The sequence below is a fragment of the Borostomias antarcticus genome (assembly GCF_949987555.1).
Source record: "Borostomias antarcticus genome assembly, chromosome: 19".
NCBI classification, from domain to species: domain Eukaryota; kingdom Metazoa; phylum Chordata; class Actinopteri; order Stomiiformes; family Stomiidae; genus Borostomias; species Borostomias antarcticus.
Window position 1 is genome coordinate 1,167,823 of NC_140252.1, and position 21,943 is coordinate 1,189,765.

General features: G+C 47.1%; 1 protein-coding gene across 1 annotated transcript in view; it reads right to left on the reverse strand.

Moving 5' to 3' along the window:
• Nucleotides 1-15,834, reverse strand: part of LOC311321540 (ribosomal protein S6 kinase delta-1-like) — a gene marked incomplete at both ends in the record, with an annotated part of 25,391 nt that extends 9,557 nt beyond the window's left edge. Inside the window, 8 exons of the mRNA XM_084453535.1 lie at nt 6,242-6,366; nt 7,051-7,476; nt 7,746-7,805; nt 7,962-8,055; nt 8,951-9,066; nt 9,273-9,393; nt 11,476-11,511; nt 15,733-15,834. Coding sequence (XP_084309661.1) covers nt 6,242-6,366; nt 7,051-7,476; nt 7,746-7,805; nt 7,962-8,055; nt 8,951-9,066; nt 9,273-9,393; nt 11,476-11,511; nt 15,733-15,834 — 1,080 coding nt within the window. The remainder of the gene's footprint in view (nt 1-6,241; nt 6,367-7,050; nt 7,477-7,745; nt 7,806-7,961; nt 8,056-8,950; nt 9,067-9,272; nt 9,394-11,475; nt 11,512-15,732) is intronic.
• Between the last annotated feature and the right edge of the window lie 6,109 nt (nt 15,835-21,943).

Here is a 21,943-nt window from a genome sequence, read left to right on the forward strand (position 1 = left end):
CCCGATCATAAAGAACAAATCAGTAAATCTCAACTATACCACACATAGTCTCTCAGCACGTAAAACAAAACCAGTGCTGGATGTAAATATATGTCTATATGTAGCTACATGTCTTATGTTAGTAATGCCAAGGTATCTGTAAAGGTGTGTGTATTGTTTTGTCATGTGAAGTAGGCCACTTCTCTATGTGTAGCCTTTAAGGACAGCCTGTGTGAGATCAGGGGAATTGCCTTAAAGTAGACCTCTAGGGACGGGCGTGCTCCCTAGAAGGTTGGTGTAGCCTTTAAGATGTTTCTTAAAGTAGACCTCTAGGGACGGGCGTGCTCCCTAGAAGGTTGGTGTAGCTTTTAAGATGTTTCTTAAAGTAGACCCACAGGATTTCCATCCTGGGGTTGCCCGCCCACGCGACGAGATCGGTGGGGGGGTTCACTTCTGGGGACCGGCGTGTCCTTGAGAAGGGCTCCGCGAAAGACCGGGGTTTTTTAGTTAGTTTGTGATTTATGTTTATTGTAGTATATGGAAGCTAGATGTGTATGTATGTATGCATAGGCCTGTGTATATATGTATACTTATTCTAGGGAGGTGTAATTGGTTAGGGTGCTGTGATAAAACCATACTGTGAGTGACCCAAAACCTTATGTGCTCCAGCGCAGTGCTGGAGTCGTTCCTTCTCGCTCCCGACTCAGCCCCTCCCCTACACAGCCACAGAGCCAAACTACTATCAGCCAGTCGCTTGACTATCAGTGAGAGCAGAGTAGGCTTAGAGAGGGGAGTCAGAGGAGGAGATAGAACACCGTCGATGACGGTCTGAGGTCTGTCTCATCTTACCAAAGAGCGCCCGTCCCACGGCCTGCCTGTATGGTAATTCCCTACCCCCTCCCCTGGTATTGTATTTTGTATGTGATAATTGCCTTGTATTTTGTATGTCGTATTGCATTTTGTATGTCGCCCTTTCTTCCTTTTTATGTGTTATTTGTATTGTGAAGCGCTTTGTGCATTCGTGCTGTGAAAGGCGCTACTGTATATAAATAAAGTTTACTAACTTACTTACTTACTGCAGGGGGCGGGGCTGACAATGCCGTCAGATGAGGACAGAAATGACGAGAGGTTAAAGGAGGAGCCCGAGTTTTCCGCCCCCTCCTCACAAGCTCAGGAGAGAGGAGGGATCGTATTGTAGATGTGAAGCAATGCCACCAACTGTTTCGAACTTGCGCCCCCTACGACCGGGGGGTGTTACTGTCGGTGCAGATGGCAATCTTGAATGCTGGTCGGCTAGTGTAAAACATCCACGCGATGTAGGTGATGTGAACAAGGCTCAGGCCAGTCACCCGTTGGTCGGTGACACTCTAACTAAAGCAATCACCACCAAGGTCAAGAGAGTAGAGGAGAAAGCCAGAGCTCCACAGATCCCATTCAGAGCTAGGGATGACAATCGAGAGCGCTGTCATCTTTCTGGGAGCAGAAGCTCAGAGAACAGCTTTCACCCTCACACGGCTCCCCCATTATTCAGAAGCTGATGCTGCTCCGCGTCCGAGGCTGCCCTGTTACAAAAGCCAGAAGGCCTGTGTGAAACAACCACCTTGAACGGATGCCAGAACATGTAGAGTTCCTCCTTGATGCGAGGGGGGGGGGGGCTACCGTCACTCCTCATCGCTGTCTAGATGGAACCGACACCATGATGAGAGAGCAAGGCATGCATGCATGGAGAAGGGGGGGGAGCCTATTTTTGGGTGAGAAAAACCAGGCCACTGGGCCTTGATGTGTTAACAAATACATTCATCCCCTCAGTTCCCACAAGGGAAAGTTAAATGGAGTCGGAGTTGGGTAAACAAACCTGACTTAGCAGAGTTGCCAATCTGGGCAAAAGACAGAAGTGATAGAAGGTTTCTGAAGAAACTCACAGGGCCTCCAACAGCCCAGCGTGGCCTGTGTTGAAACCTTCAGGTGAATGGTGCCTCTGTGTGAACTACAGAGTGGCCAATGAGTATGGGGATAAGATAGAGCCCCTGGTGGAGACCGGTCCACCATTTTCAGTGCCTTGAAACCTGAACACCAATGGGTTTCAGTCATCAACATGACACAAGGCTTAGCGTCCCTCTTGCAGAGGAGGTGCAACCGGGGAAAGCTTTTAATATTGATGGAGATCAATATCAGTTCACTTGAACGCCAATTGGGTTTACACAACTTCCCAAACACCTATCATCTGGCGTTGCATAATCACCTACGCGAAATGTCTCCCATCACTTTCCACTAAAAGGGCAGGACTGCAAACATCCATGTAGTCAGTCGGTATGCACATGGCATGACTTTGGAGAGCTTTGGAAAGAGAGAGGTTTCCTGTCAGCATTTAGGGACGCCCATTAAGAAGGGAGAGTTGGTTAGGGAGCTCATGGAGGCCATCAGCCTTCCAAAAGGTGACAGTGATTAAGGTCAAAGGACACTCTCATGGAGTTTGAGTCAAGGTAACACTCTGGTTGACCAAGCAGCAGAACAGGCAGCTCGTGACGGAGAGACCATACAAGCGCATTTGTCCTCAGCCCAACCTGCACCCCCGTATCAGATTGATACTGTCAGACCTTAAAAGGTGATGCAGGCGGAGACTGAGAGGGGGGAGGTGTGGGCATGGACGGAGAATGGGGCGGAAATGGACTCAGACGAGTGTGGCGACAAGGTCAGAAATTGGTTGCACCACAACGGTTGCTCCCTTATCTGGCAACACAGATTCACTTCACTGTTCTTATCATCCTCAGAATAGTGGACTCAGACTGAAAGAATGAACCGTGTCATCAAGGAGAGACTCACAAAGACATCAGGAGGACGTGCTTTGGCCCGACGCTTTGAGTCTCGTGGTTTGCTCCATTCGAGCAACCCAATCCGGAGATGGGCCTTAGCCCTTTCGAGGTCATCTGTGGCAGGCAGATGTTCATCTCACTAGTGAGATGTTGAGTGGTTACTGTGAGTAATTGAGCATGGCTGTGGCCAGGGCCCACAAACAGGTGCTGGCAGTATGGAGCGAGATCCCCGAGGGGGGACATGCTCTAATCCCAGGCCAGTGCGTGATGATAAAGGAGTTTTCAAAGAAGAGAAATTAGATGCGAAGTGGGAGGAGCCTTATCAGACCTGGCTCATCACCCGCACAGCAGTTAAGGTAGTAGGGAAACCCAACTGGAGCCAAGCTAGTCAATGCAAGGTGGTAGCGCCACCAGACACAGATTAGACTGAGTACACCTCAAAGTAAACACACCCTCGTAGAATTGGATAAATAGTAGAGCCAACCACTCCAGACTCAAAACATCGGGGTAGAATAGCGTCCAGGCTTAGCACCCCAAAACTAGGGACAGCGTCCAGGCTTAGCACCCCAAAACTAGGGACAGTCATGGCAGCTGTTGTTCGAGCAGAGTCCTTGAGCTAAAGAACTGTACGTTTTAGCTACGGGGGCCCACTCGGGATGAAGATGACAAATTAGAGAATAACGACCCGTAATGTTCTAATTTGTTCCCACTGCTCGGATGACTGTAGCGCTGCTAAAGGGCTAGAGAGAATGGGTGCTAAGACCGTAGGCAGGTTTAGAACAGACCTTCCCAAAGGTTGAAGTCTGGAATCGCGGCGGCTCTTTTAAGAAATGAAACAATAAGGATTTTGCAAAACAATAACCTCTAGATCTGGTCTGAGTGAGAGAGAGAGTGAGAGAGAGAGTGAGAGATATGCTATCACAATCAGAGTCGTGGAATGAATGATACTGTCGCAGTTTTCTTGTGTTTTTCTGTGCTAACAGGTGCACAACGTGTGCTGGAGTTCAGCAGGGAGGACTACACTACTCCGGTGGAGACGTCAACAGACCAAGACGGGACATTTGAACTTTCACACCACACAATAACCTTTTCATCCTACATTCACATCTTGCTGGTCGGGGACAGGACGTCGATGCCAGTGATTGTGGAGGGTGTAGGTTATTGTCATACTGTGTGAATAAAAACTCCAGGTTGCACTTGAGATATACACATTAAAACAGAGACAGGGGTATTGTGAAGTGTATTTTGCTAAAAAGGTTTTTATCTCTGGGACGGGGACACTCGGATTTGGAGTAATTTTCCTTTCACAGCAGAGATACACACAGCAATTAAAGAGTGTCTCAGGGAGAATACATGTTGATTTAAAACTAGACTAGAGTTGGGGGGTTTCAAGTTGCTGTCATGAAGGGTTTGTGTCTTATCATCCTGGGGTTTTCCATGGTTAGACCAACACCGTCAGTCATGGAAAACCTCGCTTTGAAGGAATGGAGTTAGATGGAAAATGGAGCTAGATGGAACTTGCACCCTAGGGGGGGGTCTACTGGGTTTGGGGGGGAGACGGTCCTACCAAGGAACTGGACGGGTTCCTGTTTGTTTGGGGTTACCTTGCCAGGGGTGGTTACCCATCAGGATTGCGGGACTCAGCGGTAGGAGGTTAAAGGGATAGTGGGAGAAAGACCGATTCAACATTCTGAAATCCGCCATACTAGGAGAGAGATTAGGGCGGGGGTTGTGGACGGCCTACTCACTCAACATGGGGGCTGGGAAGATAGTTTGCTTTTCTCTTTTGCGCCTAGCATGGGGGTCGAATTATTAGTGACGGACATTGAGAAACTTGCAGTGGCATTTGGGACGTTGTCCAACAGAACAACTGATGCTTAGGGTTTGATTAATGAGGAGATGTCTAGCATGCGGAAGGCAGTGTAAGAAATTAAGGCGGACATGCTGTTTCACCATTGCGGATAATCAAATCCTGTTGCAGAATCAGATTGAACAGATCAGAGCCATGACTAATTCGCTAAACATAGGCGAGGTGTCTCATTTCACAGATCTGTTTGGTTGGTTGCAGGGCAATCCGCTCATATCTTTCTTACAGCAGCTAGCGACACTTGTTTACACATCTCGCTGTATCCTTAGCAGGGCATGTTCCGCAGGGAGGTCACGTTCGTACGTCAGTAGACTGGAGATGAGGTCCAGTGCCCGCAGGTTTTCTGTAAGGATGTTCTAAGTGACACATGTGAAGCTATGCTATGAAGGGGCCTAATGGGTAGTTATTTGGTTTTCCTTTGAAATTGTAATCTTGCTAGAAGAAGCAACAATTGGGATACTATGTAACTGTTCATCTGTTTATCTTAAGCACACTTTTCTGTTCAGTTATTCTTTTTCTTTCTGCATAATGGCTGTTCAGGTTTAGGTTTTGGAAGTCAACATTTCTCTTATCATTGATCAACATGATTTGGGTCCAGACAGCATACAGATAGGTCATCTGTGCATTAGACCATGCCATTGTCTTTTGTATGTCAAACCTTCTGTAATAAACCGCTTTTGCTTGAGGCTCAAATCCCGTGTTGGAGAGATTCATTTGGAATACACCTGGAAAAGGGACACTGGACTGTGTGGTATTGTGTGAGATTGGGGGCCGTCTTTTATTGTCATCGAAACACAACGCAGAGCTTAATAAGGACAATGACAAAAGACAAGGAAAGTCATCAATACGTAGATGGAGGCTCTGCTTCGGCTCAAACATAGGCTAGGCTACTGAGCTGTGTAGCTCCAGGTCGTGTTTCTACACTGTATTTTTTAGATAACGTTACATATTTATCACACTTCAACTATGTTTTTTACTTGTCCGATCAGACAACTGCATGAGGCACTTGCCCAAACAGAGTTTACTGGTCCGGGGGAAATAATAGACTAGTCTACCTGACTGCTCTCAACATCATTCTACTTTCTGTTCCTCTTCAAATAATGTTGGATGTCCATCTGGAAAATGTAGGCTTTATGCTCTTCTATGCTATTCAGTTGTCATCAGCGAATTATAAGGTTTTGAAAGCACATTTAGGAAGAAATGTTTAGAAAGTTTACGATTTTTAATTGAAGACTTTAATATACAGTATATAGCCTAATTTAGTATTAGGCTAATAATTTAGTATTATTATTTTTTGTGTCAAATGTATGGTGTGGCGACAAGGATTTTGCCGTGGCGCCACAACACAGCAAAACCTTACTAGCGGAAACATTGTTACATTTCTATGTTTATTATGTTTATATCATGTTTATTACGATTTAATTTATAGCTGTGGGGGGGTGCAATTTCCTTTGGGGGAATATTTCCAGAAAGTCATCAGTCTTAGTTAGTTTTATGAACATTTAGTTACATTTTTATCAATGTTGTCCAAAATTGTCTGGCTGTCACATAGCAGGCAATAGGGTTGTCTGTAGTCACTGACCATGGTCTGCGTCGATCCTTGACCCATGCTGCTCTTCAGGTGCTGATTGGATATCAGCTCGGCGCGCATCAGATACTCAGCCGTGCGCCGCTTCACCGCCTCTCTCCTCCGAGGGCTGGGCTCACCTGGAGAGAGAGAGAGAGAGAAGAGAGTGAGAGAGAAGAGAGAGAGAGAGGGGGGGAGAAGAGAGAGAGAGGGGGGGAGGAGAGAAAAGACAGAGAGAGGGAGAGAAAAGAGAGAGAGAGGGGGGGAGGAGAGAGAGAGTGGGGGGGAGGAGAGAGAGAGGGGGAGGAGAGAGAGAGACAGAGAGAGGGGGGACAAAGAGAAGAGAGGGGGGGAGAGAGAGTGGGGGGGAGAGAGGGGGGGGAGAGAGGGGAGAATGAGAGAGAGCGAAAGAGAGAGAGGAGAATGACAGAGAGAGAAGGGGGGAGGAGAGACGGAGAGAGAGAGGTGGAGGAGAGTGAGATTGAGAGGGAGGAAGAAAGAGGGAAAGAGAAGGGAGGAGGAGAGAAACAGACAGAGAGAGACAGAGGTGGTGGAGACACAGAGAGAGGGGGAGACAGGTGAGTGTTAGATAGAGAGAGAGAGAGAGAGAGAGAGAGAGATAGAGAGAGAGGGAGAGAGAGATAGAGAGAGAGATATAGAGAGAGAGGGGAGAGAGAGAGAGAGATAGAGAGAGATAGAGAGAGAGAGAGATAGAGAGAGATAGAGAGAGAGAGAGAGGGGAGTGAGAGAGAGATAGAGAGATAGAGGGGAGAGAGAGATAGAGAGAGAGAGAGAGAGAGAGAGAGAGGGAGAGAGAGCGCTACCCTGCACGCCCTGCAGCAGCAGGTCCACCCCGCTGCGGTAGAGGGCCAGCGCTGCCCGGTAGTCCCGCCCCTCCTCGCTCTGCGCGGCCAGGCGGATGAGCTCGCCAGCCCGGTCCAGGTAGTCCGGCTCCGCCTCCTTGGCGGTGGGGGCGCTGGATCTCCTCAGGCTGCCGGGGAACAGCGGCGCCCGGGCGGGCCGGCCCACCTCCGGGGCGGGGGGGGGCGCGGGGGCGGGGCAGTGCTGGCGCGGGGGGGGCAGGAGGGGGCTGCTGCTGGTGCTGCTGAGCGCGGCGGCGGCGGAGGAGGAGGCCCCGGGGGGCGGCGGCTGGTTCGGGGAGGTGCGGCCCGAGGCCATGCCATCGTCCAGCTCGGCCAGGGAGTCTGTGTCGACGGCCAGGGAGGTCAGGTCACTGTCGCTGGACGGACCTGGAGGGAGAGAGAGACAGACCGACCTGGATGAAATACAAACACACAGACACACAGACACACAGACAGACAGACAGACAGACAGGCAGACAGACAGGCAGGCAGGCAGACAGGCAGGCAGACAGGCAGACAGGCAGACAGGCAGACAGGCAGACAGGCAGACAGGCAGGCAGGCAGGCAGACAGGCAGGCAGGCAGACAGACAGACAGACAGACAGACAGACAGACAGACAGACAGACAGACAGACAGACAGGACTACACATCCGTACCTCCATATTCAGACTGACTGGTCACAGTCACATCATCAGCCCCACTGATATCCTTCTGAACTGAGGAGAGACAAAGAAACAGAGTGTTCAGAGATAACAACAACACAACAACACCAGGGACACTATATTCAACGTTCATTTGCCAGTAAGCCAGCACCTATTGAAATAAGTGCCTCCATGCTGCCCAGACGACACAGTGAATAATGCTACCACTACCTTCAGAGCTGCAGTCTGATAGGCTGTCGGCCAGGAAGTGTGAGAAGGGTTCGGCTGGGCCAATGAGCTCGGAGCCCTCGTGGATTTCCCCTCCCTGGAAACGAAACCACGCCTGGTCAGATCGAGCCAATCAGAATGGTGTGCGTGGTGTTGGTGGGTGGGCTGGAGTGGGTCGGTGTGTGAGTGTGTGTGTGTGTGTGTGTGTTGGTGTGAGTTTGTGTGCGTTTGTGTTGGTGTGCATGTGTGTTGGTATGCATGTGTGTGTGTTGGTGTGTGTTGGTGTGCATGTGTGTTGTTGTGTGTGTGCGTGTGTGTGAGTGTGTGGGTGTGCATGTGTGTTGGCGTGTGTGTGTGTGTTGGTGTGTGAGTGTGTTGGTGTGCATGTATGTTGGTGTGCATGTGTGTTGGTGTGCGTGTGTGTTGGTGTGTGTGTGTGTGTGTGTGTGTTTATTGTTTATTCAGGATCCCCATTCGCCCGACCCACAAACGACAGGCTAGTCTTCCTGGGGTCCTCATAAAATACACAAGTTACAATCATAAAATACACAAGTTACAACAATAAAATACACAAGTTAATGTTACAATAATAAGATACACAAATTACAATAATACACAAATACAGTTACAATATTTTGAAGTGAAATGCATTATAGTAAATACAAAGTCGTGTGTGTGTGTTGGTGTGTGTGTGTGTGTGTGTGTGTGTGTGTGTGTGTGTGTTGGTGTAGGTGTGTGTGTGTGTGTGTGTGTGTGTGTGTGTGTGTGTGTGTGTGTGTGTTGGTGTTGGTGTAGGTGTGTGTGTGTGTGTGTGTGTGTTAGTGTAGGTGTGTGTGTGTGTAGGTGTGTGTGTGTGTGTAGGTGTGTGTTAGTGTAGGTGTGTGTGTGTGTGTGTGTGTGTGTGTGTGTGTGTGCGTGTGTGTGTAGGTGTGTGTTAGTGTAGGTGTGTGTGTGTGTGTGTGTGTGTGTGTGTGTGTGTAGGTGTGTGTTACCTTGAAGAAGTCCTGGATGTGCTGGCTGCTGTATAGAGCCGGGATGTTGGCTGAAAACTGTAACAGGTCCTCCGAGCACTGTCTCCTCTCCTCGATCACTGTGTCTTCAAAACGACCTACACACACACACATGCACGCGCACACACACACACACACACACATATATGCGCACACACACACACATACGCGCACACACACATGCACGCGCGCACACACACACACACACACGAACACACACACGCACATGCACACATACACACACACAATAGTAGGATTCTTTGTCACAAAATAATCTATTCTACCATGTTGCCAAGATCCTTACCAAAGACCTTCGCCTTCGCAAAGGGAGGGAAAAGCTCTGATTGGCTGCAGAGGTTCCTGTGGAGCTGCCAGAGATCTCGATGAAGCTTCCGGAAATCACTGTATCTCTTCCACACCGTTATCTAGAGAGGGAGGGAGGGAGGGAGGGAGGGAGGGAGGGAGGGAGGGAGGGAGGGAGGGAGGGAGGGGGGAAGGGACGTTTTAGAAAGAGTGTGGGACAGAGACATTGGGATGACCCATTGCCCAGCTAGCTGTCACGCCCAATCCACAAACAAACAGCTAGGCCTACAGCGTAGCTAACAAACAGCTAGGCCTACAGCGTAGCTAACAAACAGCTAGGCCTACAGCGTAGCTAACAAACAGCTAGGCCTACAGCGTAGCTAACAAACAGCTAGGCCTACAGCGCAGCTAACAAACAGCTAGGCCTACAGCGTAGCTAACAAACAGCTAGGCCTACAGCGTAGCTAACAAACAGCCATGCCTACAGCGCAGCTAACAAACAGCTAGGCCTACAGCGCAGCTCTCCAGCCCAATAGCAACTTTAGCCTGGCAAACAGCCCGTACATCTGAGGAGGCTATTTAGGCCCAAAACCCTTACGCACCATCTACGACCCTCGAACACGCTGCAAACATTCACCCCAGATCTTCATACACACCTCAGATCGCCACACACACACACCTCAAATCTCCACACACACACACACACACGACACACCTCAGATCTCCACACACACACACCTCAAATCTCCACACACACACACCTCAAATCTCCACACACACACCTCAAATCTCCACACACACACCTCAAATCTCCACACACACACACACACACCTCAAATCTCCACACACACACACACACACCTCAAATCTCCACACACACACACACACCTCAAATCTCCACACACACACACACACCTCAAATCTCCACACACACACACCTCAAATCTCCACACACACACACCTCAGATCTCCACACACACACACCTCAAATCTCCACACACACACACACCTCAAATCTCCCCACACACACACACCTCAAATCTCCCCACACACACACACCTCAAATCGGGCGCTTCCCCAGCTCCGAGCGCTCGAGACCGGGCAGCTCCGACGACGAGAGGGACATGAGACCCAGGCGCTGCTCCCAGAGCTCAACAATGGAGGCGTGTGTATTCCCAAGCCTGCCTGCCCCCCCACACACACACGCTCGGTAAATTGGTGTCATGCTTGTTGTATCAGAGCTGGACGCCGGTGTGTCTGCGTAAGCGGATGGTCTGCACACAACGCCGCCCTCTGCTGGACATCCTCGTCATGGCTTCTTTTCACCCTGTCCTAAGGTCACCTCCAGATAATTGCTTCTGGCAAACCCAAACCTCAGCCTTAAAAACCATACATGGACCGGCTTGATCGTAACGCGTGTCCATGATGCGGTCCTCAGCTATGCTTACGCTATCTAAGCAGGGACAACAGCTAGGTAGCTAGGTAGCTAGGTAGGCAGGTAGGTACGTTATTAATCCCTGAGGGCAAATTGCACTGTTACAGCAACCACATTCAAAGGACATCAAAGAAGCACCATCAAGTATCATGTTTCAAGTATCAAGTAGCTATGGACAAGGACTAAACATTCATCCAGTCGCATATCTCCATATCTTTGTGTGTGTGTGTGTGTGTGTGTGTGTGTGTGCGTGTGTGTGTGTGTGTGTGTGCGCGTGTGTGTGTGTTCGTGCGTGCTTGCGTGTGTGTTTCTGTGTGTGTGTGTGTGTGTGTGTGTGTGTGTGTGTGCGTGTGTGTGTGTGTGTGTGTGCGTGCGCGCGCGTGCGTGTGTGCGTGCGTGTAAAATAAACCCCATGTAAAGGCACTGCTGAAACATAGCTTCCCTGTGCTGTGATCTTAGCAGCTACTGTAGATAACACAAAAGATGGCGATAGTCACCACGGTAACCACCAGGGTCAACATGGTCCCCATGGTTATCACCAGGGTTACGACTTCCACAGCATCCTGCAGCTTAGGGGATGGACTCTGAATGCAACAGTAGCATGCATGTATACCCTGGCCTGAACAACAACATATTATTATTATTTGTCATAACTGACAAACGACAAAGGGTTTCCCTCATAAAGAAGGCTGCTGTTAACCTCAATGGCACTCACTACTCAATAAAGTTTGACTTTAAATCACATAAGCAAACCTGGGCTGGTTCTCACCTCTTGGACGTCCTCTGGGTTCTTTCTGGAGATGATCTGTGGGGGAGAGAGAGAGACAGCTTACCATTACAATTAGCCAAGAGTATCTTCAGAAACACAGCGAGGAGGGCAGCGAGGAGGAGGAGGAGGAGTCAGCATCTGTTTGACAAAGAGGACATTCTACGAGCCAGGCATAGAGCTGGCGGGTGGGGGTTGTAAGTGCAAGATCGAGACGTTACCAAACACACACACATAGTTTATGAGCTTGCATATGCTCACACGAGCGCGCGTGCACACACACACACACACACACACACATTCTCTCACACACACAAACACACACACACACACACACACACACACACATTCTCTCACACACACAAACACACACACACACACACACATTCTCTCACACACACAAACACACACACACACACACACACACAATGCCTCCAAAGTCATTGGCCCTCCCACCCCCAACCTCTCAGGCCTCAGCAGCACACATGACCCCCAACACCCCCTCCACCCACTCTTCTCACTGCTCTACACCCCCTCCACCCCCTCCACCCACTGCTCTACACCCCCTCCACCCACTGCTCTACACCCCCTCCACCCCCTCCACCCACTGCTCTACACCCCCTCCACCCCCTCCACCCCCTGCTCTACACCCCCTCCACCCACTGCTCTACACCCCCTCCACCCACTGCTCTACACCCCCTCCACCCACTCTTCTCACTGCTCTACACCCCCTCCACCCACTGCTCTACACCCCCTCCACCCACTCTTCACACACGCTCCCAACATCCCCATTTCCTGCAAAGGACAATAAAGTAATCTAATCTAATACACACACTACTATACAATGCAAAGCCCTATACACTCTCACACATGTTCAAACGGGCCTATGGGATTTTCAAGCTAGCCAAACACACAGACCAGACCATCTACACAAACTTATTTGGGTCAGGCTCATGACTTTTAGCAAAATATACTCATAGGCTAGACTCCTTCATTCTACCAAGGCGGGCAAAAGGAATGAGTTATGTCAGAAGAGTGATTCAGAGACCGACAGAGACCTCACAACTGTGACAGACAGAAATACAAGAGAGGAGTCCAGAGAGTTGAGTGTTTCCCGAGTGTGTGTCTGTGTGTCTGTGTGTCTGTGTGAAATGAGTATAAAATGATGTAATGCTCTTCACCAGCACCTTGTGCACCTCTTACATCATCCTGACTCTCCATGAGTGTGTGTGTGTTTGTGTGCATGCGTAGTCGTACATGTGTTCAAATCTGCCTGCTTGCCTGACTCTGGAAGCCCATCTGTTCACTATGTAGCCTGAGACTGATGAGAAAGACTAAGCAGTTATGGTGCAGTCAACGAGAGCCGTGTCCCGCACCACCTCTAAAAGCGTTGGTCTCCAACCATAAAGACGCCTTTTAAAGACAGTTCATTTTTACCGTGGATCAAGTATCATTGAAAAACAACTAACCTTGTTGAATGCAGTGAGGCTAGAGAGATGGCACATAGACAGTAGACACTTTGAGTTGCATGAGAATCAGTGTGGCAGAATATACCAGCTCGCCTTGATAAACTAGCTGTTCCCTGCGTCCTATGGGGTGGCAAAGGCCAGTGTTATGGTTCCTGCTGTGTGCTCAAATCTAAACCTACTACTAGGTTATCTCAATCTGAGCGGATGCTGCAGGGAAAGTGTAGGCTAACCCATCTGTCTTGGCTTGCACCTCCGCTTGGGAGGCGGACGCACTGACCGTTGAAGGGTCTATCAGCGCTCCTTTGAGGAGTGACCAGCTAGTAGGGCTGCTCGATTAATCGGATTTTAATCTAGATTAAGATTTGGGCTGTCAACGATCATTAAAACAGAATAATCGCCATAAAACGATTTTGCACAAATCAAGTGCACCCTACACTGCAGAGCTATACTGTGCTTGACCTCAAGGTCAAGGTTCACTATTTGTCTCCCATGGGAGAAATGTATCTAATCCAAAGACCATTGTTAAAGAGAAAAGCCACTGTCAACATTTAATTAATTAATTGTTATCAAAGTCAATGTATAATTTGATATGTTAAGAAAATGTTAACTTTTGATTAAAAAAAAAAAATCAATGAATAATCGTGTTAAATAATCGTGATCTCAATATCAATCAAAATAATCGTGATTATGATTTTTACCATAATCGAGCAGCCCTACCAGCTAGTCCACGTTTCACTCGGTTACACAAGCATGCACTCTGACAGTAGCCTATAGTTAGTTAGCTGGGACGATTGCATGGGTTCATTGACATAATTAATAATAGCAACAGTGACGATACTAGCCTAAACTAACGCACAGCTAGTCAGCTAGCTAGCAGAGTGCATCACGTTATTACCAAACAGATACCTAACATAACGCTGGCAAACGTTAAACAGCCAGGACAGCTTTCGGGTGAGTGAAATAGTCTGGTGTATGAGATCAGCCCACCAGTCAAGACTGGGGACAGTCAAAGTGATCCGTGTCAGGACAATTCAAAAAGGACAATTCAAAAAGGACAATTCAAAAAGGACCATTCAAAAAGGACAATTCAAAAAGGACAATTCAAAACAGGTATCGATCAAGCTTGCTAGCTAGCAGACAAGATAGCTAACATGTATGCTAGCTAGCAGACAAGATAGCTAACATGTATGCTAGCTAGCAGACAAGATAGCTAACATGTATGCTAGCTAGCAGAAAAGATAGCTAACATGTATGCTAGCTAGCAGACAAGATAGCTAACATTTATGCTAGCTAGCAGACAAGATAGCTAACATGTATGCTAGCTAGCAGACAAAATAGCTAACATGTATGCTAGCTAGCAGACAAGATAGCAAACATGTATGCTAGCTAGCAGACAAGATAGCTAACATGTATGCTAGCTAGCAGACAAGATAGCTAACATGTATGCTAGCTAGCAGACAAGATAGCTAACATGTATGCTAGCTAGCAGACAAGATAGCTAACATGTATGCTAGCTAGCAGACAAGATAGCTAACATGTATGCTAGCTAGCAGACAAGATAGCTAACATGTATGCTAGCTAGCAGACAAGATAGCTAACATTTATGCTAGCTAGCAGACAAGATAGCTAACATGTATGCTAGCTAGCAGACAAGATAGCTAACATGTATGCTAGCTAGCAGACAAGATAGCTAACATGTATGCTAGCTAGCAGAAAAGATAGCTAACATGTATGCTAGCTAGCAGACAAGATAGCTAACATTTATGCTAGCTAGCAGACAAGATAGCTAACATTTATGCTAGCTAGCAGACAAAATAGCTAACATGTATGCTAGCTAGCAGACAAGATAGCTAACATGTATGCTAGCTAGCAGACAACATAGCTAACATGTATGCTAGCTAGCAGACAAGATAGCTAACATTTATGCTAGCTAGCAGACAAGATAGCTAACATGTATGCTAGCTAGCAGACAAGATAGCTAACATGTATGCTAGCTAGCAGACAAAATAGTTAACATCTATGCTAGATAGCAGACAAGATAGCTAACATTTATGCTAGCTAGCAGACAAGATAGCTAACATGTATGCTAGCTAGCAGACAAGATAGCTAACATGTATGCTAGCTAGCAGACAAGATAGCTAACATGTATGCTAGCTAGCAGACAAGATAGCTAACATGTATGCTAGCTAGCAGACAAGATAGCTAACATTTATGCTAGCTAGCAGACAAGATAGCTAACATGTATGCTAGCTAGCAGACAAGATAGCTAACATGTATGCTAGCTAGCAGACAAGATAGCTAACATGTATGCTAGCTAGCAGACAAGATAGCTAACATGTATGCTAGCTAGCAGACAAGATAGCTAACATGTATGCTAGCTAGCAGACAAGATAGCTAACATTTATGCTAGCTAGCAGACAAGATAGCTAACATGTATGCTAGCTAGCAGACAAGATAGCTAACATGTATGCTAGCTAGCAGACAAGATAGCTAACATTTATGCTAGCTAGCAGACAAGATAGCTAACATGTATGCTAGCTAGCAGACAAGATAGCTAACATGTATGCTAGCTAGCAGACAAGATAGCTAACATGTATGCTAGCTAGCTAACGTGTGCTGTAACCGGTTAGTGATGCTGTAACCGGATAGTACACCTTTATGTGAGTCTAAGATATGAATCAACATTGAATTCATCATGATGGTGGATGGCAAAAGATGACACAGCTAGTTTAGCTGCTACTTTGCTTGGCTAGCTACCCAGTTTCTAGCTAGCTAGCTCATTCTTGCTTACCCTTGCAGTGACTTTGTACACAGTGTAACCTTTCTGGTGCTTCTTAGGGTCCGTGACAGTATAAAAGCGAGCAAGTTCTCCTTTTTCGCGCTGCGATATCATTCTGATTGAAACATAGCCATGAGCTACGTTAGCCTGCTAGCTAGCATACATACATCCCCTCTGGGCAGGATACACAGTACAGTACCAAGTGGCTGATGCTGCTTCACTCTCATGGCCCTGGTGAGTACCGTGAAGCCAGCGCCAAAAATACATTCAAAATAAAGGTCCCGCAATGGAGAGAGGGAGAGAGAGAGAGGGAGAGGGAGAGAGAGAGAGAGAGAGAGGGAGAGAAAGAGGGAGAGAGGGAGAGAGAGAGGGAGAGAGAGAGAGAGAGAGAGAGAGAGAGAGAGGGAGAGAGGGAGAGAGAGGGAGAGAGAGAGAGGGGAGAAGAAGAGAGAGGGAGAGGGGGCATACGAGGAAGAACCGAGAGGAGGAGAGTCTGAGAGGGAGCACAGAGGGTGAGAGGAGGAGGAGAGGAGGAGAGTAGAGGAGAGGAGGAGGAGGAGGAGTAGAGGACAGGAGAGGAGTAGAGGACAGGAGAGGAGGAGGAGAGGAGGAGAGGACAGGAGAGGAGGAGAGGAGAGGAGGAGGAGAAGAGTAGAGGACAGGAGGAGAGGAGGAGAGGACAGGAGAGGAGGAGAAGAGTAGAGGACAGGAGAGGAGGAGGAGAGGAGTAGAGTAGAGGACAGCTACAAACCCACCTATAAATGAAAGAGAGAGAAAAAATGGGGACCTTTATTTTGAAGGTTCCAGAGTCCTATTGGCATTTACTGGCGCTGATTGGCTTTGGGTTCAAGGTACTCCACTGGCGCATAGGTTACGTCCGAAGTCCCGCCTCTAAAGCTGATAGGCTACTTGTCAAAACTGACAAAATTGTAGCTACAGTAGGCTATATGATTTTACAAATGATTTGTCCCGGGTTTATTTTTTATTTTTATTATTTTTTAAATCTAAAGATAAAAAGATATGGAAGAAGTGAGAATACAATGGTTGGAATGAGTTCAATGTATTTCAGTTTGAACATAACCAGACAAAAGCAACACAATGATAATTTGTAATAAAAAAAATCAACGACTACACAAAAACAAAAGGCATATGTTTTAAGAATGAATGTTTTAAGAACGAACTATACAAATGCTATTAAATATCATGGCAGGACCAAGCTAATGATTATCAAAATAATAATGATTATATATATATAAATAATAATAATAATAATGACGTCCCTGTAAATGAAGTAAATGGCAGTTCTTTTGACCAAACAGACAGCTGCCTCACTGATCATAGTACAACAAATAGTAAACCTAACATGGCTTTTCCCTTGACATTGACTTGGCTGTTGCATTCCATACATATCACAACCACAAAGGTAAAACTGTTTTGTCTCTATGAGTATAACATTCTATCTATTCTATGTTGCTGGAGGCATCATGGCATGTGCTGGTGGATAGATAGGGTAGACGTTGACTTCAGATAACCTTGGCCTTGATTTAATTCTCCAGAAATGCAACCTCTTACCTTCCTTCCTCCGCTCCTATAGCATGATGAGATGGGTCTTACCTCCCTTCCTCCGCTCCTATAGCATGATTAGATGGGTCTTACCTTCCTTCCTCCGCCCCTATAGCATGATTAGATGGGTCTTACCTTCCTTCCTCCGCTCCTATAGCATGATTAGATGGGTCTTACCTTCCTTACTCCGCTCCTATAGCATGATTAGATGGGTCTTACCTTCCTTCCTCCGCTCCTATAGCATGATTAGATGGGTCTTACCTCCCTTCCTCCGCTCCTATAGCATGATTAGATGGGTCTTACCTCCCTTCCTCCGCTCCTATAGCATGATTAGATGGGTCTTACCTTCCTTCCTCCGCTCCTATAGCATGATTAGATGGGTCTTACCTTCCTTCCTCCGCTCCTATAGCATGATTAGATGGGTCTTACCTCCCTTCCTCCGCTCCTATAGCATGATTAGATGGGTCTTACCTTCCTTCCTCCGCTCCTATAGCATGATTAGATGGGTCTTACCTCCCTTCCTCCGCTCCTACAGTATAACATGATTAGATGGGTCTTACCTCCCTTCCTCCGCTCCTATAACATGATTAGATGGGTCTTACCTCCCTTCCTCCGCTCCTATAGCATGATTAGATGGGTCTTACCTTCCTTCCTCCGCTCCTATAGCATGATTAGATGGGTCTTACCTTCCTTCCTCCGCTCCTATAGCATGATTAGATGGGACTGTTCCTCTCTTTGGTCAGGAACGGTTATCAGCAGTCTGTTGGAGATACTCAGAAACATGGTTAAGTGCAAGCTCCTGCTTTGGGGGGAAATTGTGTTATTCAGTCAGGAAAACTTAAACAGGGTGTCTGTTCAAGTGTCATTAGAGCCAGTCGGCTCGTCAGTCTATGTAGTTTGTCAGTGGGGAATCTAGCTTTTGTCCATTTACCGAATCGGACAGTAGCAGGGATCTAGGCTCTGCAGTAGCCTACAGTGACATCAGGGGCAGTGTAAGAATGACTTTAACACGCCCAGTCCCCAGTCATGATCAAGGCAATTGGATTTGCTCTAGAATTTCTCTCGCGATTTCATGAAATAAGATAAACACATTCTCCTCTCAACAAAACAACACCCCCTAAGGGTGAAAACAAATTCCCTGAAGTCAGGATAAAACAGAGATGGGGGAAAAAAAATGCATCACTCAAATAAAATAACACTAAAATGAACTCGCTTCATTTACAATTAACAAAACATCAATCAATCAATCAATCAAAGCTTTATTTGTATAGCTAATTATTAAAATTGTATATCTAAAACTTCCCTCTTCTGCATTTGAGGACAGAGTATTGGGCCCGCTTCGGACAAAATGGTCTCTTCCCTATGTCATACTTATCTGTCGCTCACGGTGAGTCGGTGACATGGCGTTGGCCCTGCAACCCACGAACCACAGGTCGCCCATCTGTAGAGGAACAGGCCGGTAACCTCCATCTCCACCTCCGGTCCTGTGTCGTCTCCTGGTTCGGCACTCACCCATCACTCCCGGAACGACAGTTGTCTGTAAAACACTCAGAAAAACACTCCGCCCCGATGAATGTGCCTCAAACTATAAACATGAGATATTTAACAAAAACATTAAACACATACAAATAACCAAAATCATCACACAGCAACAAAGCAAATCGGGGGCCAGAGGTTACTAGCACATAGCCCCATCGAAAAAGAACAGCCCTCAGCGCTGTCTCATATCCTCTTCCCATGCTGGAGCAATCTTCAGACATCAAACCCCCCGGTGTCGCAGTCCTCTCTGACACCCAGAGAGCAATGTCCGTAGCAAGATGGTAAGCTCACCCCGTCTGAAACAGGGAGAACACTCCAGAAATGTCCAAGAATGACCCTCAAGTCATTCGTGACTCCACACAGTTCATAGCTTCATGCTGGCGAGGGGCTACTCCTTGGTAGCCCACACAATGCACTCCAGGAAAATCTGAAAACATCAACACAGAACTTCACAGAAACAGAACATCCTATAGAAATAGACTAAACCTAAATTACTACAAAACAGAACAATCTAACCAAGGAGACGTGTACACACACCTGAATCAAAAAGACAGGTGAAATGTAGGCGACATCCTCAAGCTTTATCGAACAAGAACGCTTAAACAGAAATGACATATAATGCTAAACATCCAGTAACCTCATGTTCCTACATATATCAGAAAGAGATAGACAAGACAAACAGTTAACAGACAAACAACAGGTTCCAGGCAGTCCCCAGGAAGGCACGATCCAGGCTCCTCAAAGACCTGCCGCCCAGGGTCCATAGCACCTGAAAGATAACACTCAACACAGACTGGGGTCAATAGCAGAGGGGAAGGCCTAAAGCCAACTCCTCACAAACACATCATCATTATGTGAATGAAATTCATACAGTAGAATGCATAAACGAACAGCTTATGGCCATTCATTGACTATTGAAACATAAACTCCTGAATCAAAGCGAGAACCATAACCTAGACATCTCAAACACCTCTAGCTGAGGCCGAATCTTAGCCAAAATTTTAACACTAAGTCTCAGATGGGGATGTAAGAAATCGAAAATGCTTTAGCGCATAACGAAATCTCATCAGGGCTAGACAAATTGCAAACTAGCAGTAGAATCCTGTTACATATAGGCATATGTTAATAGCCGGTGTTACAGGGACACCTAGGGGTGCTCCCAAAATGTTGCATGTAAGACCCGGATGTTGTATGTGGCCGTGCGCGGGGAAATTCAGTTTAATAAAAGCTATACTGAAACAAATCCCTAATAAACACGACGCAGCCTAAAACCCCAAAACAGCAATGAAAGGAAACCTTATAGTTAACTCACGGCGGGAAAGAATACAATTTCGAAAGAAACAAAGACACATTAAACCGCTAATTAACTCACCCAGCAACTGATGCTTTTTTTTCTCCCTCTGGCTCGATGGCGGTTCACCGGGAGAGCGGAGTAGTAGTTGTTGTTTCCTTTTGTCTCCCAGACAACCAGCTAGCCTACTGGAAATCTAGCAGTTACGAATTTAACAGTCTAAAGAATACTTACAATACTTTACCTGGATAATAGGTGCGCTTAATAAACAATACAAGGCAAGAGCCGAAGCTCAAACAGTAAACAACAACCCGAACACGCCCCGTGCAGGGACACAGAACACAAAAGACGAACAAAGGGGACGAACACAGGACGAACACAGGACGAATACAGGACGAACACAGGACGAATACAGGACGAACACAGGACGAATACAGGACGAATACAGGACGAATACAGGACGAACATAGGCCCACGTTACAACACTCGGCTGACCCCCAGCCCTCTTGGTTGGAAGCTACCCAACCACCCGGGATAAAAGGGGAAAACGTTTCTCCAAGAAACGCGGATTGGAAACACCAATCACTCCCGTAGCTACATCTGTTGGTAATCGTTCTAAAACGAAACATCAACAATCACTTCGAAGCTAGTTGGCAATCGTGCTAACACGAAACATCAACAACGGGGCTTAAGCTAGTTGGTAATCGTTCTGAAACGAAACATCAACAATGAGGCTTAAGCTAGTTGGTAATCGTTCTGAAACGAAACATCAACAACAACGAGCGCCCTACCCTCGGTAGGAAACACCCAACTCCCCCCCCCCCCGCGGGGCTTTTGTTTTCAGAACACGCCAGACCAACACAATCCGAAACTAAAACAAGGCAAATACAACTCAGAACCATAAGAGGGTTCGTTTAAACGTACCTGTGAGCTTCAAGAATCCAGTGGAAGAACTGAGGAAATAATCTCAGCGTGCGCTCTGGCGCAAGAGAGAAGATTGATTTTCCAAGCCCATATGGACCGACACGTCTGTCTATACCAGTTCATCCACTGGAATCCCGAAGCAACACGCAGGCAGTCCTCCCTTTTCATCCCCGTCGCCAACTGTAATAGTAAAATAACTGATCTAGTCAAAAGGATTTACCAAGATTCGTTCAAAAGGTTAAGTCTGGTTTATTGTGAAAAGCATACGAGCGCAAGGACTTCCTGAACAACGCAACAAGGGTGGTTTATTCAGCGAAGTGCCCGTTTGGTCTTTTGCTGTGCCTTATATGCAGTCAAACCCCAGGTAAGGTGCTTCCAGGATGTGATTGGCTACTGCATTGTACGTCATATGAAATGGCAGGCGTGGCCAAGAGTACAGACATGTGACATGAGAAAAAGGGCGGCAATTGGGGACAAAGGATGGTTATTCTGTTGTAGACAGATGGCCTTCTGGAAGCCATTTTGTATGTTAGCACAGCTATGTGAATATTTGGGGGAGGTGATGAATTACAAGAGAAGTGAGAGGACAAAGGTTTAAGGTGTTTGGATGTAAATTCCTCAACACCTTCCTTCCTCCGCTCCTATAGCATGATTAGATGGGTCTTACCTCCCTTCCTCCGCTCCTATAGCATGATTAGATGGGTCTTACCTCCCTTCCTCCGCTCCTATAGCATGATTAGATGGGTCTTACCTTCCTTCCTCCGCTCCTATAGCATGATTAGATGGGTCTTACCTTCCTTCCTCCGCTCCTATAGCATGATTAGATGGGTCTTACCTTCCTTACTCCGCTCCTATAGCATGATTAGATGGGTCTTACCTTCCTTCCTCCGCTCCTATAGCATGATT